The 12,506-nt window shown below is 40.1% G+C and overlaps 1 protein-coding gene across 4 annotated transcripts in view; it reads right to left on the bottom strand.

The window, feature by feature from the left end:
• Positions 1-10,149: 10,149 nt before the first annotated feature.
• Positions 10,150-12,506, bottom strand: part of il1rapl1a (interleukin 1 receptor accessory protein-like 1a) — a 341,975-nt gene continuing 339,618 nt past the window's right edge. For all 4 annotated transcript variants that reach the window (XM_041807356.1, XM_041807358.1, XM_041807357.1 and 1 more), the window contains one exon: positions 10,150-12,296. In XM_041807356.1, coding sequence (XP_041663290.1) covers positions 11,575-12,296 — 722 coding nt within the window. In that variant the 3' untranslated portion in view covers positions 10,150-11,574. The remainder of the gene's footprint in view (positions 12,297-12,506) is intronic.

Raw genomic sequence — 12,506 nt, 5'->3', positions numbered from 1 at the left:
TTTCTCACTTCCTGCTCTGGTGATCGGCTGATCGTGGGCGTTAACTCTCTTAAGTACTAAGCCAATCAGATTCTGCCACAACCTCATTCGACCAATCATGCATCTGTCATGTTTAAAAACAAAATCTGTCATCCTCTCTTCACATTCAGCCTGTTGTTTCAGTTTGGATGCTACAACCCTCCTCCACCCCAGCCACCTCCATCCAGTTCATCACCATCTAGTCCACAGGTGTTCTGCTCATCTCATTCTGCATGCCTTAGTCTCCTCCTCCAACCCACTTCATTATTTTTCTGGCCTTCTACTTTTCCTAGAAGTACCTTCTCACCACCACCAGTGTCTAGACTCCATTGGAGGGCATCCTCTTCCTGTTGTTTGCTGATGTCATCACGATGGAGTCTAATTGCCAAAGCCACTGCCCATTTCTCTTTCGTTATAATTTGTAAAATAAGTTATTGTTAAACTTGTATTGAATCTCCTAATTAAAATGATTTAAAGCTGAATGAGAAAAGCGTCTCTGCTTTATTTTCATTCACTGATTCTTCATTTATTGTTGGTTCACCAGACTGTTAGCAGTCTGGTATCTGCTGTTTAGTACTGATGATAAAGAAACTACTTCAAGTGTTAAAAGAAAATTTCCAGGACTTTTTTTTTTTTTTTTTTTACAAAGATTGTCTGTGTGGTATTAAAAAAAAACTCAATGAAAAGATGTTTACAACAGCAGAAAATGTTTCAGTTGTGCTTCACTACAATGGCTCTGTCTCTGTGTCATGTTTCTGCCCATTCAGCTCAGAGTAACCATCCGCAACAGGGGGCGGAAGACAACAACAAGCAGGGCCATCTGAAAACACAAGATACTTATGGGATGCTCATGTGAGAGCATCAGTGCTCACACTCCTCCCTGTGGCCTTATGAGTTATTGCAGGAAGATACAAAATGACAAGCAGGAGCGACGCCATCCTTGCACATATTCCAGCGTTCCCTCTCGATGGGGCCTATTTTCTCTCCAATTAAGTCCTTAATTGCTCTGGGTGATAAAGAGTCTATTAATCCTGTGTCTGCTAATAAAACTCCAGCTGTCTGGTGGGAGGCTGCCAACATGCAGCAGTCACCGCAATGCTTTTGGTTGACAACATGTGGTGTTTGCTTGAATGTGTGCATCTTTATTTACAGATGAACAGCTAAAGAAAATGCCAGTGGTTGTGACTCATTTAGGTTCCATTCATGCAGTTTCATCTACCCTTCCCTCCCTTTGCTTTGCTCCTTTTGTGCAGCTTGGCTCTAGCAAAATAGCCACAGCCTGTCTTTTATAGTAAAAAATCCCCATTCACTCCCTCTCTTTCTGTTCCTTCAACTCTGTCCCTTTCTTTTCCCTCTGCCCCACTTTCTCTTTTCTCTTTTCTCTCCAGGGACTCACAGCCAAATCAGTAAATCTGCTTCCCTGTTTCTCTGTTTACCAGCGTTCAATCACAAACACAACTTGTAGATATTGTGAATCCCCAGGAGATGGCACTGTTTGGCAGCACTCAACCACAGTGGTGTTTAGGACTGCCAAGCAAAGGTCAGGCTTCAAATGAGACTGCACAGGCTCTAAGCCAAAATGTTTCTGGTATCAGCTCTTTTCTGAAGCTTTATCTTTGGCATTTCTGCCCCTATCTGACAGCACAGATAGACAGGAAAGGAGCCGGGGAGATAGCATGCTGCACAAGTCCCCAGCCAGTATCCAACCAGGGAATGGTGATGATTTTGTAAGTGTTTGAGGCACTCAGAAACCTTTGTATCAGACATTTTAAACCATCAAGCATCTCCCATCAGGACCTAAATCATTACATGCTGTCTAATATTTGACCTTTCTTCTCTGCACACTGTCTGGCCTTCTGCTGTAACTTAGTTTTTCTATGATGTGTTTCACTTCAGCTGTTATATGTGCTATATTCACATATGCACTCATACTTTCAGACCAGCATTCCCCTGGCATTGTCATGGGTTCATAAGTCACATATAACCCTCATATAAGACCATTTTTGCTGTTGAACAGAAGGGTTAGGAGAAGTCTCAGGACATGGGACCTTATGCAATAGGGAGACTGTAGAATTCAATAGCTGTTTCCCAATTCAGGGGCAGCATCCTTCATACTACCCAGCCTATGCAGACCATTAAGGCAGCACCATTTGCCTCACCAACTGTCCATGTCATAACTGTTTTGTAGCTAAGCTCTAAAACAAGCCAACAAAAGCAAACATGACATAACTTTACCTACAAACCCCAAATTCCCAAAAAGTTGGGACACTTTGTGAAAACAAAATCCAAGTGATCCACAATCCTTTTTTAAATATACACACAATCTGAATCTTATGCCTGCAGCCATGTTCCAAAAAAGCTGGGACAGGGGCACCAAAAGACTGGGACAGCTATGGAAAAATCAAATAACACCTGGAGCATTCCACATATAAGTAGATTAATTTCAAAGGAGGCACAGATACTGATGCCAGTACTGGGCATTGTTGCCAGTACCAAGCCCAAGTACTCGTACTAATAAAACACTACCAATACTGTACTCAGGATCAATTAAAGCATGATGTCAGCCAAAGTAAAGGAGAATGAAAACTATGCCCAACTAAATTGTCCAAATTAAGTATAATGAAATACGGAGATTTACTCAGAATCGATGAGCACCCACATGCAAGCCTACTTGTACTTACATGTGGGGGCTCATCGAAGTATAAGTACATGACTGCAACAATACCATGACTAATTTCATTATTTTATCAATTAGTGTTTTCAGTACCCAGATGTGGTCATTGTTCATAGAAGAAAATATAAAACAATAGTAAAAATGCTCCTGTCCTTCATTTTGTGGAATGTACTGCAGGTATCAATTTCATAGTGTCGGCAAATTGATAAAGGAAAACAAGTTTGAAGATTAAATATCTTGTCTTTGGGCTGTTTTCAGTTGAATACAAGTTGGAAAGGATGTGCAAACTGTTGCATTCAGTTTTCACAATGTCTCAACTTTTATGGGATTGAGGTTTGTAAAAGATAAGGATGATTTGAAGTTTCGAGGCTCTTTTGATCTTTTTATGTAAGTATTGATAGCTACCGTACTACCGTAAAATCTGGAATATAGCTTGCACTGATGTTTTGCAGTCTGTTTTTCAGGGTCACCTAAGGAGAAAAAAGTTTACGCAGTTTTTATTTGCGAGGGTTGCCATTTCAAACAAGTTTTGCAACCTGTCTCTATGTAGCTCTGTAGCTCTTTACTTCCACCTGTTTGCGTAATGTGTAGGTTGCACTCTTGCCAGCGACAGCGTGGTGATTGAGCTCTCAGTTTAAAGTGATATTTGTGAAGTACAGACACACAGCCTGGGAGTCTCACTGACCTCCTCTGCTGTTGTCTTTAACTGAGCTCCCCAGCAAGAGAAGAAATGCTGTTAAAAAGTGGCACCCCCGGCATGCTTTGCGCCCTGTCATGTTTTGAGCTGTAATGTGGATGTTTGCAGTACACAGATAGTTATGGAGGAAACTTTTAAAAGTGTCAGGTTGTGTGCAAAGTATTTTATTTGGGTATATTGGTTGTGCCACCACATATCTTTTTGATGGAAAAAAGGCATAAAAGATATATATTGACAATAGTATTTGGCCACACCTGTAAACAATTTACTTCTGGGGTTTCCATCAGACTCGTTGCCACAGGTGTATAAAATCAAACACCTAGCCATGCAGTCTCCATTTGCATATATTTGTGATACAAAAAGAGCTTAGTGACTTCCAGTGTGGTTCTGTAAAAGAGGCCACTTTTGCAAAAAGAAGGTTTAATTTCATCACTACTAGATATTGCACAGTCAACTAATTGATGTTATTAGAAAGAGGAAGCATTTAGGAACAACAGCAACTCAGCTACAAAGCGGAGACCTCCGTAAAATCCTGTAAAATCACAGAGCGGGGTCAACAACTGCCAAGGTGCATGATGCATTAATAAGTTTCTGTGGCTAAGCAGCTGCACACAAGTCTCACATCATCAAGTCCAATGACAAGTGTCAGATAGAGAGGGTGAGTCTGGGTTTGGCTAATGACGGGAGAATGTTACCTACCCGGCTGCATTGTGCCATCTTTCAGGTATGGTGTAGGAGGGATAATGGAACTGTTTCCTTTATCTCCAGAGCCCTGACCTCAACTTCACTGAGCACCTTTGGGATTAACTGGAACAGAGATTGCGAACCAGGCCTTCTGGTCCAACATCTGACCTCATAGATGCTTCTCAGAATCTAGTGAAAAGCCTTCTAGGAAGAGTGAAGGCCGTTATAGCTGCTTAAGGTCTTTTTGGTGTAATAGTCAGGCAGTTAATGATTGCATGTTTAGGCAAACCTTCTTGTTCAACTGAATGCTGAGTCTTACAGGCTGAAGCAGTTCCCTGTTGTAATGTAAATAAAAATAAAGTTTACAGTCATTCTTTGGTGTAAAGGTGGGTATTATATAAAATATTTGATGGCACTTATCTTTAAAATTGTAGCACTCGGCTGCTTGAGGTTCTGTCAGCTTGTTTGAAGTGGTGCACAGCACCGGATGGATCTTTTATTCGGCGGGGAAAGAAGAAAGCTTTTGTCGGCCACATTTGAAGGAGGCTTCAAAATGGGACAGCTTTCAAACATGCCACTTTGATGAAAACGGTCTTAAAATGTCCCCTTTGAGGGATGTAGCCCCTGAATTTTGGACACTGGTTTAATATTTACAACATATGTAAGATAGTAGATAATATCTGATGGGTTGCATGATATAAATAGTTTAATTAGAACTTGTTCAGACAAACACTGCAGTGATTTAACTTGAGGGCTGGAAAGGGAAAAAGGTCTGGATGAAAGAAACTGTGTAGTATTTTTTGAAGGAATAAAAATGTGTTTTCATAATCTCCCTTTAGAGTTAAGTTTGAGTTTACTGAACTGAACTTTAAGGACGGTGTCATTTCTCAAATCTGTCTTGAAACATTCAGTAGAGGCACATGCAGAAATAGACACAATTTCCTCTGCAATCATTTCTCTTGATCATACAAGTCTTTAAAAGATCCTTTCCCAAATGTGCTTCCTTATATAGGTCATGAGGGACAACATTTGCAGTCCTCGTTCTGTGCAAAAATGTTTTAGCACAGCTAATTTGATGCATTAGTGATTCGACTCAGTCAAATCAAGTTAGTATCCACACAAAATGTCCTTCCTCGGTAGCTCAGCATCCGTCAAGGGACATATACAAAGGGAATTTTGTACTTAGATGACTTTGGCTTTGGAAGTTATGCATTTCATCTGCCGAAGCATCAGATTGGCCTTAGATAAACTCACTAAATAAACTAGCTGGAAGTCTTTTAGTCTTTTTTATGGTTTTGGCAATTTTGTTCATTTCTTCATTTAAAGAAAGGATATCTTTAACAGCCAGCATGAAGAGGAATATACATGAAAACTCTTTTAATGTTGCAATAAAACAGCTCCTATCTTTGCAAACTGCAGTATTCTTTTATACTGCCAAATAAATTTGAAAAAATTAGATTATCTGGACTTTTTCAGTCCATTTTTTAAATTTTCAGTCTGAATATACCAAACAAAAAGATGAATGCAGCAGCAGGAACGCTTTGCTGTTAGTTCCAATTCCCAACCTGTGGCTTCTATCTCACATTTTGTCTGTGTATAAATATGGAGGACAGGTCTACTGTTTCTCCTTTTGTTGTACAAAATTACAGCCCAAATAGCTCTTTTATGGTGTTGCTGACAAACTAAGCATGTGACAGCATTTGAAGCAAAAATGTGCTGAAAGAAAGAGGAAGGTGAAATGAATGAATTGATGCCACTCACCTCTTTTGAACCAAACACACAAATTGACTCACAGACAGAATGGCAAAGACCCTGTGTGCAGCAGAATTCTTGAGTCTGAGGGACAACCATTTAGCCTCCTCCCAACAAACACTCTGCAGTCTTTGAATCTGTTAATTTAAATCACTGAATTTGTAAATTTGTGACTCTTTGAAATTGTGAAGTGCTTTGGCAATAAAAGTGAGAAATTTACATGACAATAAAGCCATTTGAATTGAATTGACTAGCTGTTAGCTATCTGCTGAAGCCATTAACGCGTAAACAGGCTAAATGTGGCTAGGTGTTAGCTACCTGCTACAGTACATCCATTAGTAAGTAAACAGGCTATTCATGGCAGGTTGTTATCTACCTGCTATATCCATCAGTGATTAAACTAGCTTAACGTGACTAGCTGTTAGCTATCTGTTGAAGCCATTAATGAGTAAGTAGACTAAATGAGGCTAGTTGTTAGCTACCTGCTACTTCTGTTGCTGAATAAACAAGCCTAATTTGACTGGTTGCTGACTAACCGCTACAGCTATCTTTGAATAAATAAACAGGCTAAATGAGGCTAGTTGTTAGCTACCTGCTACTTCTGTTGCTGAATAAACAAGCCTAATTTGATCTGCTTTTCTTAGGTACGTGAAGGGAGGTATCTAAGAAAAATGTTTGGGAAACACTGCTTTACAGGACATGTTGCTTCATATTTTGTGCTCTGCTGTCCTCAGCGGTCCCTCCCACACATTTTTAGTCATAAATATTTAACATACTTTAAAAAGTATGATTTTATCACAAGAGAACTTAAAGCGTACAAAAGCCTTGATGCCTACATTGCTGCCCTCATGGATACTTTTTTGTTCAGTTTTACATTAGAATATGAAAATGGTCTTGTTAAATGCATTTAATGTAAAACAACATGAGGAGGCATTCACCAGTACTCATTCTGTTTTCACTGTCTCATTTGGTTGAAAGTTACCAGTAAAAAGGGTCACATTTAAAACCATTACACCAATGTTAGATTGTGGGGAATCTTACACTACAGTGTGAAGCTTTCTAAACTTTCCTTGCACAAAATGTGCACTACACAGAATGTTTCAGGAAATTTATGGGAAAGAGTGGGGTATTTATTTTAGAAGGTAGCATCACCAGGCTGGGGTAGGACAGACATTGTGACATTACATGCAAAAGGGCTACACTTCTGCCTGTCAGCATCCCTTTTTAAGAGTTTGTGTGCTGTCCATTCTTTATCCAGGCCATGGTTTGACTCAAAACTCATATATTTATTAACGCATGATTTTGTAGCCAACACTCAACATTTCTGCATTATGTGAACTGCTGTCCACTTTGTGCAAAACATCTGCTATAGCAGAATCAAATCATCCCATTTTAGAGGCAGCCATATTGTTTGGTTATGACTCTGTCTTACCAACATACAGGAATGTCTACCCCAGAATTAGATAAACAGTTGTGATTGGCTCATCCTGAATGAGGTTGGATGGAAATCTGTCTGAACAGAAGGGGAGCCAGATCCACTCAAAACCTGAGCAGATTCATCCGATTCCCTGGGCACTAAAGAGCAAAGGAGGAAAACAAGTTTGCACACACAGCCTGTTTGCTGCGGATGACTTTTTGTTGTGTTGTCCAATTCAAAAGTTATCAAATTGAAGCACAATTTTTGTATTGTTCTGAGGCATTATAACACTCTGGAGACCTCTTAACTCCCCAGATCTTTACTGATTCATATACCCAAGTTGAGATTTCCATGTAATTTTATCCTTAATGTCACTATTTCATGACTCCTAAAAGTGATGTAAACCAATTTTTATTGGCTCAAAAAGACACCGACAGCAGGATAAAAGAAAAAGAGGAAGGCGGTAATGTCAAATACTTAATATGTTTGGATATTTCATACCCTACATTTATCAGATATAGTGATACATAATTCAAATATTGTACATTGCAAGACAGTAACCTCGTATGTGATATTATTATTACTGCATTGCATTGCATCATATCACATTGTAGCGTATTGTATCTCTGCATAGTACTGCATCATATCATGTTGTATACTATGAAATTTTATGGCATGGTATTGCATTGAATCATATTGTATCATATCCTATTGCATTGTAATGTACTGTATTGTTTTCTACCACATTGCATTGTATCATATTGTATGCTATCGAATCTCATTTAATTACATCACAATGTATTGCAGTGTATTGTTTTTTTTGTCATATTGAACCATGTTATATTCTATTGTATTGCATTGCACTGTTTTGTATCACAAGGCTCTGACTGTTTTAAGGTTGTAAAATGCTATTTTTACGTCTTAAATAAAATCATAATGAAACATTAATTAAGTATTTGTTAACCCCCTGAGACTGGCGCTGTCATATACAACAAGTAGAGACAAAGGTTACAAAAGTTAAATTACTTTTGAACCACAAATCATAGCGGCTGTCCATATCTTTGTAGCCTTCATGGAAGCTTTCTTAGGGAGCCTGGAACTTAGGTGGCTTCCAGGGCATTTAAAGATTAAATCCATACCAGTAAGTCCAATGTTGAACATCTTTCTATCCTATTTTTTAATCCCTATTTTTGACTGTTTATTGCCGCTTGCTAATGCTATCTGCCATATTGTTTTGTCACATGGGCCATGCCAATCAATGGCAGGCTATTCTGTTTGCTTTGCCAAACTGTGCATGTCTTTACTCTCGGAGCTTTTCATATATTCAGGAGACGACCTGGATAGTGCACAGGAGAGAAAGAGAGACTGTGATGTGGCCCTCTGTGCCACTACAGACAGGAACTGCTTTGAGGAATGGCACAAATACAGCTAATCTGAGACTTTTTGTCTCAGATTGATAATTTTTTTTATTTTTATTTTTTTACTTTTTGGTCCCCCAAAAATGGGAGAACAAATCTTAGTCATTGTTTTTTTACTATCAGACATAAAAATCTTTTAGTTTAAATTTCCATTTGGATGTTCTTATGTCTTTATTGTCCTATAATTGTTTAAAATTCAAGTGACATTAATGCAGAACACATAATCCCAAAGAACTGGTTCTCCTGAAAAAAAGAAGATGTTTAGAGCTTGACTAAACACCACAGGGTTGATGTTTTGCACCTTTTTTAAGACAATAAGTCCAGACGAGACAAAATGGTTGAAAAGTAGCTTAGGGCTCAGAGGGTTGATAGGTTTTGAGGTTTTTGAGTACTTGTATTTTGACCTGTTCATAGTAGTAGTAGCCTACCTTTGACGGAATACCCACAACAACCAATAAGAGGGAGCAGACGGGGAAACGTCACCAGCCAGATCATATGTACTTTCACCGCTCACAACCATAAACACAACCGTAGCTTCATTCCAGCCAGGATTTCATCCTGAGTTTTTCCCTTGTTTTATGATTTTTGCTGCACTTGTAACGCATGCCGGGACAGCCTGTTGTGGACAGCAAAAGGGAATCGACAGACACCCATGTTTGTTTATTTTTTCTGAAGTAATGTGATCACCCAAGGTCGTTGGGAGGTCAGCAGGTGTGTGGTGCAAGTGATCTGGCAGCCTGGCTGAGTTGTCTAGTTCGTGCGCTCTGAGGATTAGAGATGAAAAATGGTTTGAAATTGTCCTCATGTTCGTGGTCTCCCACGTTTTTATAATTATTTCAGAATTAAAAATCGCCCAGTGAGGCCGGCCTTAGTTGACAAAATAAAAACTGGTGTGTGGTGTACAACGAGAGGATCAACTCAGCACACTTCACACTAACAGATTCTGTTCACCGACTCCCAGAGACTCGTCCTGGTCTTGTCTCTCAATACGTCAAATCTTGCGCCGTGATACATGACTTTATAGTGAAGAAGCTAATGGGGCTAGGTAGAAGCTAACATGCCAAGTCCATTTCAGTCCAGGTCCCTCCCTTGTCAGTCTGTTTTACTGTACACCTTGTTAAATACTTTTTTCTTTTCCATTTCTGACATCCATCCAGCTCTATGCTTCCCATCTACAATCATTCCCATGGCTGTGTTTTTGTTTTACTTCCTCCTTCAGTCAGTCTGCTTCCTGACTGGCTGTTCCTCCATATTGTGTCACAGTTCAGCATATTTTTGCTCAGCTGTCTTTGGTGGTCAGCACACACGTTAGGATTTCTGGTTGTAAATACTGAACATAATAAAGAATAGATTGTAAACAGGTGTGTTTTGTAGATGCGGCAGATGTTTTGTGTAATCTGGCCACAATTGAACACACTGTGGACACAAAAAGAAAAAACATCAAAAGGAAATCAACGTTTTTAATGTGCAGTGAGAAAGTAAGGGCAACTGATAATGATTGTGTTTCTATAAAGATAGACATTTCTTTCCAAGTGAAAATCGTGTTTATATATTTATATAAATATCTATATTATATATAGAATACATATCTATTTGCTATGCATACTCAAAAATCACACCTTCAAATATATTTAAAAAGTCTTTCAAAACACAAATGTATTCTTTTCTTTCCTTAACATGAACTATCCATATGAACCAAAGGATGGGAATAATATTATGTTTTAAAAAACCAAAACACTGAGAATGCTTCACTTTTGAATCTCAAACAGTAGAGGACATATTTTTTCATGTGGGATTCAAAAGCCACCTTAATCTCTGAACAAACCAGGAACCACATTGCAAGTGTACAAAACCAGCATAACACTTATACACAAATCCCCGTCCTATGGTGGATGAAATGCAAATAAGTATGACGTCTCAAGCAAACTCTTTTTCTGTTATAAAAATAGAATTCTTTTTAAAATAATCTACAGATTTCTTTTTAAGGTGAGGCATTTCACTATCACTCTAAAACAGCAAGGCTGTTTGTTTCAATAGAAAATATGAAGCTTTAGAGAGAAATCTGCCAGTCTATCGCTCCATCTGATTGGAGAGGACAAGCGTGGGCCTCCTCCTCCTCCTCCTCCTCGGTCCGATATGACAGGTTGTTTTTGCCAGCTCCTCCTTCTTTTTGCATATTCTATGATTTTTTAAAAGAGAGTTTCCTTTTTAAACTAGATACACCTTTTACAGGTAAACCAAAAGAAGTTTCAGCTCCTTGAAGCTCCTGAAATGTCCAGGCGGTTCCAAAAAGTGTTAAAAAATGTTCTCTTAAACTACACAAAGATTAAAAACATACGAACAAAAAACAGCGCAGGAACGTGATGTATCGGCTTTCCGAACAAGCTCGTGAAAATAAGAATAAAAAAACTAAAAAGAGAAAAAATATACAACTCTTTAGAACAAGTTAAAGCAAAATCCTACAGAAGAGAAGGCAACGAACATGATTGAAGAAAACAAAAGAACAAAAACAGGAAAACACTGATGCTACAAAGAAATTGAAATATATGTACAAGACCCTGTTTTCCTTTTGTATGTATGTATGCACATCTGTTTTTGTGTATGCATTTGTTTGCACATTTCCATAGTGTGTAGTAAAGGTTCCTGCGAGTCCGTGTCTCGCTAGTTGAGGAAACAGTGTTTACATTTTATCTCCTGTAGTTCCGTATAGAAAACATCCCCTGTAACAGATTTTGTCCACTTGAAAAAACAAGGGAAACTTTGTCCTCGCTGCCTCTTGACGTCGGTTGGAACCAAATCGATGGGTTACACTTTCTTCCGTAACCTCGCCCATAAACTTTAGAGCCTCTGGACTGAGCCTAGCCGCGTCTGAGCCTGGCTTTACTTCCCGCTCTGGTGCTGAGTGTGTCCATCACTACCAGATGACGCTGGAGATGCTGGTTTCTCTGGGCAGCAGAGGGAGCATGGCGTTGTTGGCGTGCGCCTCCTCCAGGCTGTGCTCCCGGCTCTTCCCGGGCGGCCTCTGCCCGTTCAGGAGCGTGAGCGGGATGTTGCAGTAGGTGTGCTGGTTCCCCAGAGAGGACAGAGGTGGCAGGGTACCTCCGGGGGGTAAGTCATACTCGTAGCTGCGGTAGTAGTGTTTCTGCCTCATGGTGGTGTGGTAGGTGTTGTGGAAGGAGGAGCGAAGTTCGGGGTGGGCCGTAGCCATGGCGGTGGAGGTGGCCGCTGCCATGGAGATTGCGGAGACGGTCTGCAGCTCTCCAAATGGGCCCTGCTCGCTGACGTCCAGCGCCGGCTCGTGGGTGAGCATGGGCTCTGTGCGCCTGAACGGCATCTCGTACTGCAGCTGCTTCCAGAACTTGGAGCTGAGCTTGTTGCTCTTGGGGCCGCGCCACTTGATGACGGTGAGGGTTTTAATGGTATGCTTAAGGGCCTCCACCTCTTGGTAGTTCATGATGCCGCGCAACTCGGCGCACTCGATGAGGATGACTTTGATCTCACCGGTCACCAGCATGTTTCGCAGCCGAGTCTCCAGTTCAAAGATGCTCCAGCCTCGCCGCACCACGTAGTTGGGTGTCATGACGATAATGAGGCGTTTGCTCTGGTCCACACAGCGAGCAACGTCCTCGATGTAGGCTGCAAGGGAGAGGACATCAAAAGGAAACATAAGACATAGGAGTGACGTAATAGTAGAGGGACTAACATTCAGTTTGTTTTAAACTTAAAATGACTAAAACACTGAACAAGGATGGATGAACATACAGCAACACACACAAAACACAAGACAATGACACACTGCCTTTTGCTTTCCACCTCCACTATTGAACTCAAACTCTTGTTTTAGTT

This window comes from Cheilinus undulatus, linkage group 15 (genome assembly GCF_018320785.1).
Source record: "Cheilinus undulatus linkage group 15, ASM1832078v1, whole genome shotgun sequence".
Lineage (NCBI taxonomy): Eukaryota > Metazoa > Chordata > Actinopteri > Labriformes > Labridae > Cheilinus > Cheilinus undulatus.
Note: the sequence above shows the minus strand (reverse complement) of the source record. Positions and strands in the feature narration are given on the sequence as shown.